The 18,445-nt window shown below is 34.0% G+C and overlaps 3 protein-coding genes and 1 pseudogene across 5 annotated transcripts; 2 read left to right on the top strand and 2 right to left on the bottom strand.

Moving 5' to 3' along the window:
• Positions 1–175: 175 nt before the first annotated feature.
• Positions 176–3,286, top strand: LOC133312860 (fatty acid amide hydrolase-like; annotated as a pseudogene).
• Positions 3,287–3,299: 13 nt separating this feature from the next.
• LOC133312866 (phosphoglycerate mutase-like protein 1) lies at positions 3,300–9,934 on the bottom strand. 2 transcript variants are annotated; one of them, XM_061514142.1, is made up of 10 exons: positions 9,761–9,934; positions 9,146–9,219; positions 8,877–8,984; positions 8,678–8,757; positions 7,505–7,667; positions 5,182–5,260; positions 4,944–5,028; positions 4,155–4,274; positions 3,826–3,866; positions 3,300–3,725 (listed from the first exon to the last, which is right to left on the bottom strand). In XM_061514142.1, exons 1-10 carry the CDS (start codon positions 9,906–9,908, stop codon positions 3,700–3,702), a joined length of 924 nt encoding a protein of 307 aa, XP_061370126.1. In that variant the 5' UTR covers positions 9,909–9,934; the 3' UTR covers positions 3,300–3,699. The 2 variants fall into 2 exon arrangements, with proteins under 2 accessions (XP_061370126.1, XP_061370127.1); XM_061514143.1 differs by having other exon boundaries at positions 4,944–5,032; positions 5,186–5,260.
• A 743-nt stretch (positions 9,935–10,677) lies between these two features.
• LOC133312868 (uncharacterized) lies at positions 10,678–11,274 on the top strand. Its single transcript, XM_061514145.1, has one exon. It carries the CDS (start codon positions 10,691–10,693, stop codon positions 11,159–11,161), a length of 471 nt encoding a protein of 156 aa, XP_061370129.1. The 5' UTR covers positions 10,678–10,690; the 3' UTR covers positions 11,162–11,274.
• Positions 11,275–12,233: 959 nt separating this feature from the next.
• Positions 12,234–16,296, bottom strand: LOC133312827 (protein RMD5 homolog). 2 transcript variants are annotated; one of them, XM_061514100.1, is made up of 3 exons: positions 16,196–16,232; positions 15,723–15,771; positions 12,234–13,750 (listed from the first exon to the last, which is right to left on the bottom strand). In XM_061514100.1, exon 3 carries the CDS (start codon positions 13,725–13,727, stop codon positions 12,570–12,572), a length of 1,158 nt encoding a protein of 385 aa, XP_061370084.1. In that variant the 5' UTR covers positions 13,728–13,750; positions 15,723–15,771; positions 16,196–16,232; the 3' UTR covers positions 12,234–12,569. The 2 variants fall into 2 exon arrangements, with proteins under 2 accessions (XP_061370084.1, XP_061370083.1); XM_061514099.1 differs by lacking the exon at positions 15,723–15,771 and having other exon boundaries at positions 16,196–16,296.
• Between the last annotated feature and the right edge of the window lie 2,149 nt (positions 16,297–18,445).

Below are 18,445 nucleotides of genomic sequence, written 5' to 3'. Positions count from 1 at the left end.
GAGAATAGGTTACCCTCTGATATTTGGCAATTTATCAAGGCTTACAATTGAAGACAGAAAAAGACGTCAATGATTAGGGTGTAGTACATACACAACCCTTTGTCCTGCTACTATTTACAAATCAGAGGCTCTTTTAAACATCTAATACAATGCTATGGATGAGTATATGACAAAGACAAACTACTAAACCAACTCTTATTATTCTATACTCTATTCTCTATGCAAAACTTCTCTATTCTTCTTTAGTGAGCATGATGTTTATATTTCCCTTGTAGTCACCACCTTGTTTGCCGACTCTGTCATTTGATGAAGATTCAAATGCTTTGGGATCATTAAGAATAGGAAAGTACACCCCGGTAATCACCTATCCTTTCATGAAAGACTTTATGTGCAGACTAATCTGATATGCTCTTTCTTAAATAATATATTTATTCTTGTGAAGTGGTTTAATGATGTGCATTCAACTGAAGTCTCTGATAAATGTGAGGATGCTCTTAATCTGCTATCCAAGACGCATGGTTGTGAAGTAAGTTCATCATGTTATCATGTACTTCAATGATTGTTTTACACCTAATTTCTAGTTTAGCATGATAGATTCAAACAATGCTAAGTCGTAAACATTTCTCTTATAATTGAAGATGATCGAAATTGTTATTCCGGAGCTTCATGAGATGCGAACTGCCCATCTTGTTTCCATTGGCTCTGAATGCTTACGTTCACTGAATCCTCATTGTGAAGAGGGGTATGTTTGAGTATATCGAAACTTAATGCTGGTAATTCCATTTTGTAGTCTAATTGCAAAGAGGCAATACAGGTTATTTGGTAAAAGGCATCCTTCTCATCTGTTAATAAAAGTGGTTAATATTAGACATTGGCTATCTTTGTCTGACCATTTATATGAGAAATTTATGGTGGTTTCCTCTACTTTTCTTTCACAGGAGAGGTGTAAAATTGACATATGATACTCGTACAAGTTTGGCACTTTTTCGGTCGTTTACAGCAGCAGATTATGTTGCAGCCCAATGTATTAGGTGAGACGAGAGTTTATAGTAAATATACCAAACTTTCGTCCCTTTTATTTAAACTTCTTTTACTGATGTGCTCTGAAAATCATATGGTTCAATTTATAGAAATAATTACTACCATAGATTACCTAATGTAAACCGTACAAAAAAATAGTGTTTGTAGCTTTTATTTTTTTCGTAGTTGTGTATGTAGCTTTTAAAGTTTATTTTATATGTTTCAGACGAAGGATTATGCATTACCACATGGAAATTTTCAAGAAAGTGGATGTTATAGTGACTCCAACAACCGGGTACGTATGTATGTATAATGAATATTTGTGGTAGAAATACACCTCAGGGTAATGGACCCTTTACTGTGCAAAATTTCTTTTATAATTCTTTGATAGGATAGGAAATTAGTTTTACCACTCTGGATAATAATTTATATTTTTCTTGCATTTGTTAATAGTTCATTGGTATTAAGACAACCATATTATCAGTATAGCATTAGTATCTAATTTGCTCATGCATCATCTAGCCAAGAAAGAAAAAGATGAAAAGAGAAACTGATCTTATCATATCATATGATTTGTCTTTGGTTAGTTCCTGATAGCAGCTGCTTTTGTAGGATAGTTTTGGGGAAGGTGGGACTGAAAAACAAGTGTCATTGATAGGGAAACATATATTTACAAAATTCAACCACATCTTATTTTGGAAGGTTTTGTAGTTGCTGCTAGAATAATTGACTGCCAGCTGAGCTGCTTTTGTTTGTAACAGCATGACAGCACCCAGAATATCTCCTAGTGCTCTTCAAAGTGGTGAAACGGATATGTCGACTACTGGTGATTTGCTTCACCTTTAAGTTGCAGCTTCAGGATATTTTTCTTCCATAATATTTTGCAATGCAGCATTGTTGTTAACATAACGTATGAGATCACCTATTAGTACTACTCGTGCACTGATAATATAACAGACGAGTATAACCTATAAGGTTTGTCATCACGAGACAAGCGAACTTGTCTATGATATTACTTAATTGTCTCTAGACTTCAGGTCAACAAAAGAGCCAAGTAAAAGTTTGTCCCTATGTACCAAAAAAAAAAAAGTTTGTCCCTACAATATAGCCGTAAGATTCTGAATAAAGAGTCTTTTTGTCATGACTGACAGAATTTTAAAGTGTCATAATTTTGGTGGCAATTATTTATACTGAACATTGTGTGGTATTCCATTCAAACGATCCTTAGCACAACACATCTTGGAAATTTTCGTATTGGATGTGTATTATTTTTTTTGAATACAGGATGTGTATTATGAGACTGGTATCTTGACTCATTTTACCTTAGAAGTAAGAACATAATAATTCATGGCAGACCTTAAATAAAATGCCATGATTACGACAACTCACTGCCTACCTAATATACAATAACTTGCTTCATCCCATGTATGTTAACTTGATGATTGTTGCTCAGGTTACCTTATGCGATTCATTGTTGCGGCAAATCTTCTAGGACTCCCTGCCATTTCTGTCCCGGTGAGTGAGAGTGCAATGAATCACTCAAGAAGAGTATAGTATTTATTATTTTGGTCTGAAGAGTTCTTTGAATTAAGTGACCATAATTATTGCTAATTGCGATATCATATTCTGTTTGTTCGGTTAATCAAATGTTTCATGTATAGGTCGGCTACGATAAAGAAGGACTTCCAATAGGTTTGCAACTAATAGGTCGACCATGGGCGGAAGCTACTATTCTGCGCATAGCATCTGCGGTAGAGGTACGCATACTGTCATGCATAAATATATAAAGTTCTGTCCATGCATCCCCACAGTTTCTGTGTACTATAGTAATCATTTTGTCTATCCATGCATCCCCACGCATAGTTTCTTTTTTGGTAAATGTTCAACCTAATTTATTCAGAAACTCTGCGGTGAGTCAAAGAAGAAGCCTGTGTCGTACTATGATGTTCTGAGGACCATCTGAAGCTAAGATTTTCTAGCTGGTTATGGCTGAAGCCTTCGATGTGTGTTATTTGTATATCTTATCCATTTAGCAAATTCAGTGTGTTTCATCCTCGGGGCATCATTTCTCAAAAGGGCATGTGGCTTGACAAGTTATTCGGAAATAATTTCTGCAGATAAGAATTGTAATAATTTAATGACATAATTAAACATTATTTATGAAACATGAAAAAAATCAAGATCAAGATGTAGAAGGGGAGCCTTCTTTTTTCAAGAACTCAATTGCTAGAGAATGTTCAGCGTTGCTCTTTAAGATTATACATTTTTTTATCCGCAGAAATAAATAGCATATTTGATGAGGTTCCACCTACTACTTTTCATTAAGCGACTTACAGAGTAATATATTCCAATTTGTGTTTAAATGTAGTCCACTATCATTGTAAAATGTTTCTAATTAAAAAATAAACATCAATATCATGTCAATAAAAATTGTAATAACTGAGGTTCATGTATGGTTACCATCCAGGCATCTGAGATTTCCCACACCACAGGGGGTACTTTCTTTGGCAAATGTTCGAAATAAAAGATTTCCTGTGAACAATGATTATAGCAATTTGAAATAATCATGTTAGATTTCCGGAGAGTCATGATGAAAATATCTAACAAAACCCTTCTTCTCAGCGTTCTCATCAGAAACATCACAAGAGGTCCATCTCTGAATGTAACTTGCCTGGATAATTAATCGGTGGTTGATGCATCCAATCCTGTCACACTACAGGGATAAGAATAAATGATAGATCATAAAAATCCTGATGGAGATGAAAGAAGGCTCTTAATTTGTTAGGTTGTATTCATAAACTCAACTATCAGCGATGACCACGGAGCGAAGCTCACAGTTAGCAAAGCTGCAAGGAATAAGGATACATGAAACTAGTCAATTATTTCCTACAATATAAAGACTGATGAACATATCACAGCGCCAGTACAAGAATTTAATCCTACGTTTAAACGAAGGGAATAATACTTTTCTTTTAAACTAGTGCAAACAAAACAGATGAGAAATAAATTAAATTATGTATTCCACGAACAAAACATGCTATTTTCAAAATCATAAGAACAATGCATATTCAACTCTGTTAGCTCAAAAAGATGTGAATCACAAATAACTACATGTGAGATATTGGCGAGCTCACTGCTTGGATATTTCCTTCTTCCCCAAGGAGCGGTTATCATTTCCAAATCCACTTAGAGTATGAAACAAAAATGCTCTATGCGTCACTATTGCTATCTCCTTCTCTTTCCGTGTCCACAACCTGTGATGAAGTGAAAAATCAAAAAAGCTTCAGAAATGAATGATACCACATTTGATGGCAATTTACAGTTACTTACATAAAAGTAATGCAAAGTTGCAAAAAAAAGAAGAAAAAAATGAGAATTTTTTTTTTTAAGAAAAAATTACATAAATCTTTAACTACTGATAATCTCTAGATTTCTAAATTAATATACCAAATACTAATATACCAATTGTAATAATCATTAAAGAGCAATCAGCAAGCGGTTATCTATTTACTTCTCACAAATTGAGACACAACACAAGTTATTTTTAGCCATAAAGAAGCTTCAATTAAATTTTACACATTATTCAACTGTATCTAGTAACTTTTACAAAATGCTGGACATGATAACTCCATAAATTTCAGGAAGGCCAAGTTAATCTTATCTTTCTATTACACAGAGCCATAGAAAGCAAGACTATATTAACTTGGTATAACATATAAGTCCAATTGGGTTAGCAAAATTAAACATTAATATTTTACCAAATTAATATAGTTCTACAATGTATGGCTGTTCATCATAGGAAGATAAGATGAACTTAGCTTTCACGAACGAAATGCACGGAGTCATCACATCTACTATGCATAACTCTTTATATAAATCATTGACAGTATCAATAATAAAATTTTCCAGCAACAAAATCATACCAGTTCATGAACTTGAGCCCTCTAGCTGCAAGTTCTTCCTTTGTCTCCCGAACATTGGCCTTCCACAAAATATCCTCATCACCATCTATCTGAAAGGAAAATAAAAAGATAGTTAGCATAAACCCAAAGAGAACAAATTGCAATTTGCCCAATTTTTGTACAGCTAAAGAAAAGTGTCAGCCATCTCCTACGAAATCACAAAACAAAAAGGGTGCATAAAGTTATAAAATCTAGGTACTTGCCAGTGAAAAATCAATTGCAGGAAATAGAAATTGATATTCACTGATGCTTCTTCTTTTGTCACAGGGATGAATTCCCTGCATGAGAAAACAGCAAGAGAAATTACGTAAATGTGCTAAAATTATCTTTGAACATAAAAGACAACTTCTGACAATATATTAGTAGGGAAAAGGAAAATGAAGAAGCAACCTTTCTCTTCTATTAGTAATTTATATGCTTCCCAAATTTAAATTTAGGGTCTGTTTGATTGTATTCTATTTTTTTTGTTCTTAAAACTGTTTTGTATAATAGTTAATGAAATAGGTGTTTTCAATAATTTTTTTGTTTTGAAAGTTAAAAGTCAAAATACAAAACAAAAACAACTTAGATATATTCTCTAAATTTGATTCTAAAAATAAAAAACAGTTACAATTTTCAATTTTTTTTTTACAAAACAGGCTTTATCAAACATATTTTTTTGTATTTTTGTTCTGAAAACCAGAAAACTGTTTTTAGAAACAGTATTCAAACATGCCCTTAATTTGCGATTTCATGTTCCAAGTTTTTATACATAAACTATTCAATGACCATTAAAATTTGCTGGTCACTGCTTAATAATTGCTGTTCAGACCATTATATTATAATCATTTTAGTTGTGGTCCATGATGCTGTTAATCTCAAACTTAATTTTTTATAGAAAAATATTGAAGTTTATTCTGAAGAGCCACATTCAATAAATACGAAACATCATATTGCATATTTTTATCATTCAAGTCTTTGTTGGAAATAAAATATAAATCAACATCATTTTATACAACTTGTGTAAATGCTCACTAACTACAACTTCTGCAATTTAAGCTAATGTTTGTCAAGCTTTTCCATTATGTATTGACATGCCTTTAATACCATATTCTCTAACTAAAATAACAGCCGTGACTCAAATGGAGTTACAAAATAAAATTTTAAAATTTATTATTGCTATAAAATTAGAGATTATTTTCGTACCTTTCATTTTGGGTTCCTCAACCACCAACCCCAACTAGTTGGGGATAAATGTGTTGTTAATGTTGATGTTGCTATAAAATTAGAGATTGTTCTCTTTTTTGGGGAGGGTATTATAGCACAATGGAGGATAAGAAGATAAGACAAGCAATGATATGAATCAACGATTTGACATTCAAGTTTAAAATTGAAAATAAATGGGACTTCTGTAAATTTACACATTAAAGGCAGATACCATTGAAGGCATGTTTGCAATCAAATGTCTAAATTGTGGACCAGCTGTATGAAGAGGTAGATTAATTGTGGTCTAGTTTATGAAAGAAGCTAACTTTTTGGAGGGAAAAAAATTACTTTAATGAAAACACATGACATGGGACCCATAGGGCAGAAACCTTGTTTAATATAATAGTATTAGATTAGATACACACAAACACACATATGAAACCCGCCTCAAGGTTATTGGCTGTCTTTGTAGTGTTTGGTTCGGGAGAAATATTTTTTTACTAGGGAAATGTAATTGATAGAGAAATGGTTGGAAAGTGAGTTTGGTAGGAAAATGTAAAAAAAGTTGTTTGGTTGACCCAAATATTACCAGAGAAATTTATTTAAATATGCAAAATCTATGTTCGGGAGAAACTTTGCACCTGTTTTTTCACTTCCCCAGTTATCTCAAAATACCACATCTCAAGTGGTATTCTGTAACAGTGAATTTTATCCAAAAATCAACACAAAAATCATTTTCCCATCTATCCTATTTGCCTGGTATTTTTTGAAAAAACCTGAACCAAACGTGGTATTTTCCAATATCCACTTACACTTTCCCATCAATCCCAAAATAAACCTTCAACCAAACACTACCTGAAGTTCAACATCCTATGGCATTGTCTGGAGTATTTCAATTGAATAATCACACCCTAATGATTTTCCAAAACCACTCATAACCCGATATTTAAGCAAGAATCATCAGGGAAAAAAAAGGAAATCAGTCTAAGTCATATTGGCAAACAAGCCTGAATTAAAAGGCACTTCTCTTGTTCCATCCTTCAATCTCAGCATACAACATGAATTGCAGGAAAAAGTCTATTGATTGTGAAGTAATAACATTCTAAATTCTTCCTACCCCCTATGAAGTGTAAGATATCCATCTTGTGATTGATTCGCAAGCATTTTCTTGATGGCTAAAAGATTTTTGTTACCAAGATAAGACTTGTCTGCGCAGAGAGGGAGATAGGACTTTTTCTCTAGTAGACAAGTACATGGAGCAATATGGTGTAAACTCTGCTAGAAGAATGTCTCGTGCCAATGGGTAAAAAAGATGCTCAGATTATAAATTGACATACCAAATGTTCTCGACAAAATTCAACAGCAACAATTGGTGGGCAATTCACACTTGAAATTGCAGCACGATTGCTGTTTCCAGCATTTGCCACCATAAGAGGCAGCACATCCATTCTATCTGTGTAGTCCTCACCTCCAAACACCCCAGCAGCTGTTTGTAGAGTCCTAAAATCATATGTTGTACCATACACAATCATTTCAACCAAATATCTCCCAGCTCACTATGGTGGTATCATAAAAACAACATTCAGTCATGAGCCCAAATATAACCACATAAACCCAGATATGGATAACTTGCAAAACCCAAATATGGATGTCCCAACCTAGCTTTTTCCAACTAATGCACCTTCATTCATGAACCCACTACATAACAGGAACAAGTCAGGTTATTACATGGACATGCATAAATGAAGCATCGTTAATCCAAATAATTTCCAATGCACATATAATTTTGATTTAATACTAAAGAAACTCACATTCCCTCCATTAATCATGGCAGGGAGGGAGAAACTTTTAGCGACCACTGGGTCCATAGATGGAAGATAACATTAATATACCATCTGATTAACACACAGAGAATGCTCTATTGAATTGAATTGCAAAAAAAGAAGAAAAAAAATCCCATTAATTATATCTTTCAGCGATAATATCTATCTGGAATAGATACTATACCGGATCTATGAACCTGCTGTACATTTTTTTATTTACACAATAAGTTACACCAATGCTCAAACCATCAAATTAGAGATTTCTCATCAATGTTGCCTCCTAGCTAATCACACATCAATCGAGAAAAGCTAATCATGTTGCTTGTACAAGCCAAACCATAAAGATATAATTACATAAACCTATAAAAAAGTAACATGGTTGAGAATGAATGCAATAATTATTTTTTTGTTACAACAAAATTAAACAGAGTACCTTTAGCAGCCATTGCAAAATAGCACAATGTTAAACCAATCACAAAGTGGAAGAAAGGAAAACTATGCCAAGTCCACTTGATATTTGAAATTCATATAAGCGGAAAAAAAATATATATTTAATTTCCTGATCTTCACCAAAAAAAATTAACATGAATTTAGAATTAGGTACTCTTTCAAGAATTAGAGAGACACACGGTTTCTAAATCCATATAAAGCATTTGAGTCAATAATGCTGCACACAGGTGTTGGTACCTCAATAAAGGAGATGCTATGACTAGATCAATCCTCTTCATAAGCCCAGATGCATGAACATGTTTACGCAAATTGTCAACCTGTTAGCAGCAAACACACGCTCAAAAAACTAAATTTATTTTTCCATCTCTAAACTGCATGACTCATGCAAGCTTTTCCCTTCTGAACATGTTTCACACAATAAGCTGCAGTGGTTTACCTGTTGCCAGCCTAATGGAGTAAGATGTGCATCAAAATATTCAGGATTCAAGTATGCATTGTAGTTCTTATCTCCCTCTACATTGTGGATCCCCTGTCCATGCCTGACCTGAACGTATGGTTTATAAGTTGGCAATGCCTTGATTTGCATGGAAAGAACCAAGAAAGAAGGCAATCTTGAATGTCGTTGTAATAAAATACATAACAGCTTCAAGTCCACACCGGATACAGTGTGTTGATCTTAAAAGTGAGTTCAATTTCAATACCAACCAGGTGAATGGTTTTGCAACGATGCAACGGAAACAAACTCGGACCAGCACCACCATCCATACTCTCTGACAAACCTGGTAAACATTCATGCAGCAGAACATGACAGAACAGAAAATTAAGTAATATAGCATCAGAATTCTAGTGAGAACCCAAATCATAGCAACAGTAGAAATAAATGGTTATCATAAGTAATTGAACTAATTACTCGCTAAATAAAGAGTTATGCACAGGGAAGCACACTTAAAAATAAGAACTATTATTAGAACTCTTGATCAAAATACAGTGTTACAATTATCATTAGATAGTTACACTTTAAGCAAACTAATTAATTGCAATTATTCAAAATTCGTTTTCCTAATTCTTTGAATGATGCTTCGGTAGATCTTCTATCCTATGACAAATGTAACCTAAAGGTGCTTCCCACACACACAAAAAAAGCTCTACGTAAACCAAAATCTGCGTGGCCATTTGAAGAAAAGCAAAACGAAAAGCGAGAGATCGTGTGGCGCATACAAAACTCCAAAGACAAAGAAAACACAAAGGCATTAGAAGACACTCGAATTGAACCGGAAAATGATAGAAAATAGAGGCAAGGTTAGGGAACTAAGGAGGTACCGGAGAAGCAGAGAGCAGAACGACGAGAGAGGAGTGGAAATGCGCAGCGAAAGCGTAGCGAAGAAGGAAAAGATGATTGTAATGTTGAGATAGAAAGAGAAATGGTGCAAGTGACACTGCTCGTAGCTGTAACAGTGATCGCACTCATGTTTATCTTTATGAACTATTGGAACTTGGAGGAGGAATCAGGAACTGATCTTCTTTGTTACCCACCATTAATAACGTGTTTAACTTTTTATCCTTAATTATTTCATTAAAAAAACATAACAATTTTATCACACTAACAAAATCAAAATCAAATTATTTTGTAGCTAAATAACTTTGTGAAAGCGTAGCCATCAATTATGTGATTATGTATAATCCAAGAGGAGAAAGTCAATTCAGAGGAAATTATAGGCTTATCAATTAATTTAAAAACAGTTGAAAAAGAGAAAAAAAATCAAATATTATTAATTTTAAATTAAACCAATAGGTAGTTTGAGTGGTATAAATAAAGGAAAAAGTACGTCTTATTTTACATGATGTAAAGTTGTGTCATTTTAAGAGATAGATAAAGGAAGAAAGAGTTGATAAAAAAAATGAAGATGTGAATCCCACTTTTTTGTGAGAGTAAAAAGATATAAATTGTATTATTTAAAAGGATAAACACTTTTCTTATAAATAAAAGTGTCATGCTTAAATATGTAATTAATTTTTAAGATTATTTATGAGTTAATTATTATTATTTTTAAATTAAAGTGAGATACAAGAAAACTAACGAAATGCAAATTTTATCAATTTAAAAATAAAATAGACTGAACATAAATAAATTAATTTTTTTTTCTTTTAAATAAATTTAGAAGAGTAAAAAATAGCTTTAAGAATAAGTAACTTAATTACTCAAAATATAAAATCCAAAACAAAAATCTCAATCAATCCAAGACCTCTGAAATGGCTATGAAGATTCAGGTAATTCCCACGCTCTTTTCGAACTCGCCCGCTACTCTTTACACCCAGAAGCTCAAGACCCGAATCTCATGCACCGGCGGCAATGGCATCAGCGACGCAGCACTGGCATCAGAGTTTGCGGCAAAGGCCACAAGAATCAACACCCATTTGGTGCAAGCAGAGGAAGCCATGAGGAAGAGCAGAAAGATCCTCTTCGGAGTACTCAGCGAGTACCTGGGCCTCAAAGAAGACGAGGTTAAACAAAAATGGAGCAAGATGGATGAAGAAGAGAAATGGGTTTTGGTGAAAGGGTTTGTTGCAGAGTGGGGTTCCCATTTTCATCCTTTGTCCGCAAGGTCTACCAAGGAATTGGTGGAGGATTATCTACGACAGGGGAACCCACCTCCCAATTCTCCTCCTCCTCCTTCTCCTTCTGTTTTGTTTCCTGGACTCAAGAGGATTATTGGTTTTTGACACAACACCATAATTACTTGGGACTTCAAAGTTCAAATTGGTTATTTGTATTTTTGCTTTTCTTTTACAAAACTAGCTGGAAAATAAAATTGAGGTAGTAGGTTTATTAATTTGGCCGAAATAAATATTTGAGTTGATATGTTTTCTTTCCTTCTTTTTTTCTCTCGTCATATGATTTTGGTTCAAATTGAAACTTGATAACCCACGGTTAACAGATGAACAAATCCAACATTTACTCTCGCCTTTTACAGGAGTTTGGTCCTGTTTTCAATCTTGAACCATCATCAACAATTGGGAATTGGGGGATCTCGATCCCGTCCAAAAGAAACTGCTTGCTGTGCAGTTTTTGATTTGACCATTTAAGTTTGTTTAACTATGTTTATCATGAAAACAAAATATTTTTTCGTAGTCGGGATCGTATACATCTGCAATCTATTCATAAATCTAGAGCTCGTTGCTGCCCTGTTAAGGAAGGTCAAGCCTTTCCGCATTATTATGCATGCAAAAGAGCGCACTACTGTCTAATGCCGAAAGTTCTGCCATCTAGTTTGAATCCCGCACATTTGCTCCCGGTTTACTTGCTGTTCTTGAACTATAAAACATCTATTTTGTAGATTACATAAGGAATCTGTTATGTAAGCAAAGGAACCTACGAATACCGGTTGGTGTACACAAACCCTTTTGTAATTCTGTTTTAGTCTAAAAAACAAAAATTAAGGTTAAGAAACATCAGAACATTATCCATGAATGGTGTGACCCGCAACTGATGTGCAATTATGTATGTAGCACTACTAAAATTTGATGATTATTTAAGTATTGAATAAGATATTAACCCGCAAAATGGTAAGGACATATCGATCTAGGTTCCTTTTCAAGCAGAAAAGTTCTTGCTCAGCGAGAGCTGATACAAACTTAAAAAACCACTGCTACTTTTTCTGACTGCTCTAGATGGCATAAAAACCATAGCCATTAACCAATTAGCATCTCTTAATCTTTCTTGCAATAACAATCAAAGTATAGAGTAAAACCCAATCATCTGAAACCATCGGTGAATATAAGCAGAACAATACTATTTATCTAGTGCAATCATAATTGTACATAGATGTACGCCATACAAGTTTTAAGCAGTGAGATCATGGAAGCACCTGTAAAATTGTTCAGACTTAGGAAAGCAAGAACTTAAGGTAAAATTGGACAATCCAAGTAAATGGGGAGGAGAAGAGGAAAGAGGAGGGGAGGGGGGGATGATATCAGAGCTCCAGGTTGTATACAGGTTCTTTCAATTTGTTATTCACTCATTGGTCTTATCAAATGTAAAAGGGAATTTAGAAGATTTATACACATCAAGAAAGCTGTAAAAGCTATATTGCACCAATGCGATGTATGTGAGAGAGAGAGAAATGAACAATCAGAAATACAGCTGTCTGCAGTGTGCAACGGTGGCCTCCGTGGGACAATATGGACACTTGAATGTCCGCGTGCTGTTTTTTGATAGCTTTATAATTGATTGCTTGCAAAGGACATGTAAACATGGCAGCAGCATTGGAGGATTCTCTTCACTTCCTTGATCCCTACTCACAGGGCAAACAAAAATCGAATGGAACTGAAATTCCTTACCTAATTCTACAGGCACTGGCAACTGTTTCATTTCCTGCCACTCCTGCTTCTTCGCTGCCATTACATTTGCCAGCTTTAACAAAGTAGGCAACCCCTCAACTCCAGCTGCAACTGCCACGCTCAGTGGACTCTCGTAGGACTGCCCCAAGAGAGTGCAGAACTGCCGTGCCAGTTCTTCAGTTGTCATCTCCCAATGAACAGGGGACATCAACTCAGAATAAGGGGAGCTCTCAAGCCTTCCTGCATACAAGAGGCAACCCATAAGCTTTTGGAACTCATCCTTGTTGAGGGAAGCAAAAGGAGTAAGATAAGTTCGGGCATATTTTAAGGCATCAGCTCGGGTTCCATTTTGCACGATCTCTACAAACTGCAGCGTGTGAATCTTAAGTTCAAGATTGGAACCAATCTGGACAAGTTTCTCACGATTGGCAGAGACCCATGTGAGAGCAGGCTGAAGGTTTTTATTCCTCATAGCTTCAATAATCTGATGCATTTCCAAGAATTGAGATCTCAGTGCAGTTGCATCAGGTTCTCCAGCCTCATTTATGATGCTATCTCCAATATCAAATAAGCCTTGATGGTAAAAGTGGCTTGCAATGATCTGGTTGACAATATGAGTATCAAAGTCCACATTTCTGTATGCCTTTGATATGTCAGGGTTTAACACCTTCTCAGGGAGTTTTTGATATTTGGTAAGACTTATATTCAATTCCTTATGTGATCCTTCTAACTGTTGAAGTGCCCCAATAGCATTAAGCTTGAACTTAAGTTCTGTAATAATGGATTTCTCGTCAACAGGTTTTAAGGGGTCATGTGGTGACTGAATTGTCGCCAGTGCCTGCTCAATTTCACGCCCCACCTGGTCAACAATTTCTTGAGACTTCGAAGAGGATAACTTTTGCTTCTTAGCCACACGGTCAAATGCATCTTTGATGCTACTCAGCTCCATCTTTAAGCTCAGATCACAAAATCCTACAAAAATGTTACAAAGGACAGTTACTCCAGTTCAGAAATATGCAACAAACTGTTTTTCTTGTGTAAAAACTAAGCACAAGAGGCACCACACCAGCACATCTAAACACTAAAGCAATTGTTATAGTCCAAGACTAAAAACAATAGTCAATAGTTACAAGGCTTTATTAAGAATTACAGTCACAGGCAATCCAAGATGTTGAAACTATTTCCTTATCCGCTGGTTTCTACACCTTTCAGAGAGCTTAAAATATGCTCCTACCTAGCTCGATTGAGGGGACAGTAATTTCAAACTTAATGAAAACATCGACACTATCAATATAAAGAAAATACACAGGACAGAAGTAACATATCAAAGATTTTGAAAGCCCTATTTATTGTTAAAAAATCGCACAAAGTTCAACTCCATTCTCAGCTAAGTCTCAAAATAACAATATAAGGGAATCTCAAACTGGAAACATTTTTCTCAAAATTTGCGTAGAAAGGCTACTCAAACAACGATTCTAAGCTGAACTCTACCCAGAGGATCATCAATTTTGATTTAAAAACCTGAATAAGGATGACTCTAAGCTAAATATTGCACAATCAATATCATAAACACCATACATACGACATTACAACAATCAGCTTTTCCTTGCTGTTTATTTTTCTCTGTGTTCCTCATGTTCATATTATAATGGGTCCTTGTTTAGTAAGGAATTGGAATTGCAGAATAAATCTTTTGCCCATCTTTATCCTAACATGGCTGTATCCTTCCTGCCATTTCCATAAGATAATGATATTTGATATTTCTGATCCATCCTGCACGAAAATCTACCACTCACCTGACCTAAGAGTTGTAAAGAACTATAGCATCAAGAAGGAAAAATGTACAGAAGAATGGTTGTTACAATTGTCACTAGTGGATGACACCAGCTAATAATGAAAGGTGGCAATAGAGCACTGAAAAAAAAAGTTAGGGTTTTCTATTTAAAATAGCATCAATTCCAGAAATGGGTCTGACCAAAACAGTATCAAGAGAACAATCTAAATTTTTGCATATGTGCACATCAAATTCAGACGATGGATAAGCCCATTAGCTTCTTATGGAAAAATGAAGGTTCATGGTGTTAATTGTACCCACAAATGTCCGCAGAAGATAATAGAATGTTGCAACGGGTAAGTTTCAGGTGCAAAGACTAACCTACAGAATCATCACTAAATATATCAATAAGAGCCTTTTCAATGACAATAGTTTATCTTCTTCTTATCGAGGGCAGCTTCCTCATGTCCCTAATTTGCAAACTAGTGGGTGGTTTCTCTTTGACATTTGATATGAATTCTCAATTATATAGAAATTACCCTGAAACCCAAACTATACCTTCATGCGTATTCCTATCTCACAAATGAGTGACAAAAATAGAAATTAAAAAATAAGAATTAGAGTCCTTACCCAAGTTAATCAAAGAAATGTGAAACCTCAAACGAATAATCTCAAATCTTCAATTAACTAGTAATGGCAATAGTAAGTGGTAGCAAATATCTATAATAATAATTAACGACCATAGATCAATTGTAAAACAAAACAACGCAGTTATTTGCCAGCAGGCTGTTCCCTGTAATGACTGTACAAATTACTAGACAAGCTAAATACAAACAAAGCATATCTTTTATATCGAAAAAATCTTTCCGATTTGATATTAAATGTAATTATAATGTTCATGAATCATGATAACTGCAGCTGAATTTTACAAAGCATGCACTGAACAACATAATTTTCAAATCAACAATTTACTAAACAAGATAAATAGTAAAAAAGACTATAATCAATCCAGCGCACAAGACAGAATCAAAATAGTGACTGTAGTTTACAAATTTACAATGTTTAAAACAACTGAATCTTCAAAGCATCCACCACAAATCACAATGTTCAAATCTACAATTTACTAGGCAAGCTTAATATAGAAATACATTTATAAAGAATCAAATTTACCAGGGGATGGTATCCAAATGGTAAATGCGGACTACAATGTGCAAAGTAACTGAATATTACAAAAATTAACACAGTTAATAAAAGACATAAGATACTCCGTTCTCAAATAGAAAGCACAACTCTTCAACAACAGCAGGAATAAAATCCAACATAATTAAATCAAGAGAAGAAAAGCAGTATCCAACATAATTATCAGAATCCCAGATTAACATTTCTATTCGAAATTCCACTTAATAGGAACTGTGAATTCGAAATGATTAACATCTCAAGGAAGAGTGAAGCAAAGGAAAAACAAATCAAAGTTCCTAAAAAGGAATGAATAAAAGTATATATTTCAGTTATTTGTCATCGATTTTCTCGAGAAAGCTTTGAATCTTTGAAATAAAGTAACAGAAAAAAAGAAAAAGGAGAAGTTAAATGAAAGAGAGAGTTCTGGAAACGAAAAATGAAAAGTGCAAATGGGTTTCTGTTACCTGAGAAACAGTGTGAGAGAGCGAAAACGGGTGTGATGTGCAGGACACGAGAAAGAGGAACGGAACGCAGGCGTGCGACTAAATCGGAGGGGGCACCAGGCTCACCACATACACGTGCGAAAGTAAAAATCCTTCTTTGGACTAAATTGCCCCCTGCTATTTATCAATTTACTTTTCTACCCTTTTGATCCATAGAGAAACTGTGTTGTATTTGTACATGATAAGAGTTCAGAGTTAAGAGGATTTTTAGACGTTGTCGGCATGCAGTACTGTTGTGCCACGAGGCTGATTGTATTTATGGAAAGGGAAACAAATACGGACAATAAATAACACATCCCTGTTTGATTGAACTCTGCTTTTGTCTACGTTATCACAATTCCCTTTTTAAAAATAAAATATCGTATTGTTTTAAAAATTATAAATTTAATAATAAGAGCTATTAAATAAAAAATTATAATGTTTACGAGTGTCCACTTTTGTTATTTAATTTATAAAATTCAACATAAAATTTATAACTTTTAAAAAATAACATTGAAATATTTTTTTTATGCATAAAAGTGTTATTTATCCTTTATTTATTGCTTATCAAGTATTTTATTAGATGAGATTTTCATTTAACATATTTTAAATATTTATAATCAAATAGATATTTAGTATATATTCCTCGATTCATCTTAAGAGATGTTAGGGTACTATAATATTTCTGAAACATAAAAATCAATGACTTACATTATATTAATAATGCTTACGATGGACCATTATATTTAATTTTGTTACTTTTATTTTAATCTCTCATTTATTTAGATATATTAGTATTTTTAAACGATAACTCGTTATTAAAGAAAACTCACAATTTACATGAAGAAAGAGAAAAGGAACATATTTTCATTACATATCTCACAATTTTATTAACTATAAGAGAAAATATTTTTTAATCCTTCGCAATTTTTATTTTGATTCACTATAGTTCTTTGTCTGTATGCCTATTTAACAGATATACTGTGTGTCCGAATGATGAAAGATGATGTGCATGTGCCTTTTTATTTTATTATATATCTTTTAGGCTTTTTTAAATTTTAATAGCATTTTTATAATTTTGTGTTTTTTCATTAATTGCATTTCAGGATTAATTAACACTCAAATAAAATGAGTTAACAATATAGATACGTAATTTAATCATAAATATTAAATTTATGTGTGAAATAACTTTCAATAACGTACAGATCAACAACCCCAGTGTGGTGGCTTAGTAGGTAGTATGGGGGGACTGAGTGGTGGGAGAGAATCTCGATTCGAATGCCACCAACATCATCTGGGGAGGGGCATAAGTGCCGTAATCCTTGGACTCGCACCCGAACTCTGGATTAGTCTCATAGGCGGCTCAAAAAGTCGAACCCGTAAAGATACCAGGAGTTCTGATTTGCCTCAATGAGGTAATTAGGATCAATTTAAAAAAAAAAAAAAAAAAGTACACATCAACCTTGCGTCGTGATCAAGAACAAATCCGTGAAACATTTAACTCGAGCACAAATAATGATGTAAGACCAATAAGATTGAAGAAGAATATGTGTTAAGGGGTTTGTGAATGGGCCAAAAAAATCTCAAGATTAAAGGTTGCCGGTGGCTCGAGGAATGATGAATTGATCATTTTTACTCATTCACATGATAAAATTATGTAAATCGAAATAGACACATACACTCTAAATAAGGTATAATTAGAGTTTTACGTGCTTAATATATTTGTGTCTATTACGTTGTCTCATGAAAACTTTCAATTCATCTAAAATAAGGGATGATTTTTTAAAAAAAAAAAAGGAATTATAATTGTTTATTATAAAATCAATCTTAATAAATTACGAAGTTGTTAAATTACAACGTTCCCAAGTACCTGTCATCAAAATCTGAATAATCATAATCATAATCCAGACAGCACTAGTGACATGTAATTAAAATGTGAAGCTTCTTAAAAAAAAAAAAAACGCTATCGAAATGAAACAATTCATCATATTCAGAGAGAAAGTAAAAGAGAACTGATGTCCTAAAAAAATGAGAGAGAACTGAACAATACATGAGAATCAGACATAGTCAGCAGTAGGGGTGTAAATAGGCTGGGCTGGGCTGGGCTTTGGCCATCCTGGCCCAAGCCTACGTAAAAAAAAAATCTAGCCTATCTGGCCTACTGGCCTATTAAAGGCTTTATTTGTAGGCCAAGCCCGGCCCATTTTCAAAAATAAGAAAGTCTGACATGGC

This window comes from Gastrolobium bilobum, unplaced genomic scaffold, assembly GCF_033153095.1.
Source record: "Gastrolobium bilobum isolate Gb01-03AN ecotype WA unplaced genomic scaffold, APGP_CSIRO_Gbil_v1 utg12574, whole genome shotgun sequence".
In the NCBI taxonomy this organism is placed as follows: domain Eukaryota; kingdom Viridiplantae; phylum Streptophyta; class Magnoliopsida; order Fabales; family Fabaceae; genus Gastrolobium; species Gastrolobium bilobum.
Note: the sequence above shows the minus strand (reverse complement) of the source record. Positions and strands in the feature narration are given on the sequence as shown.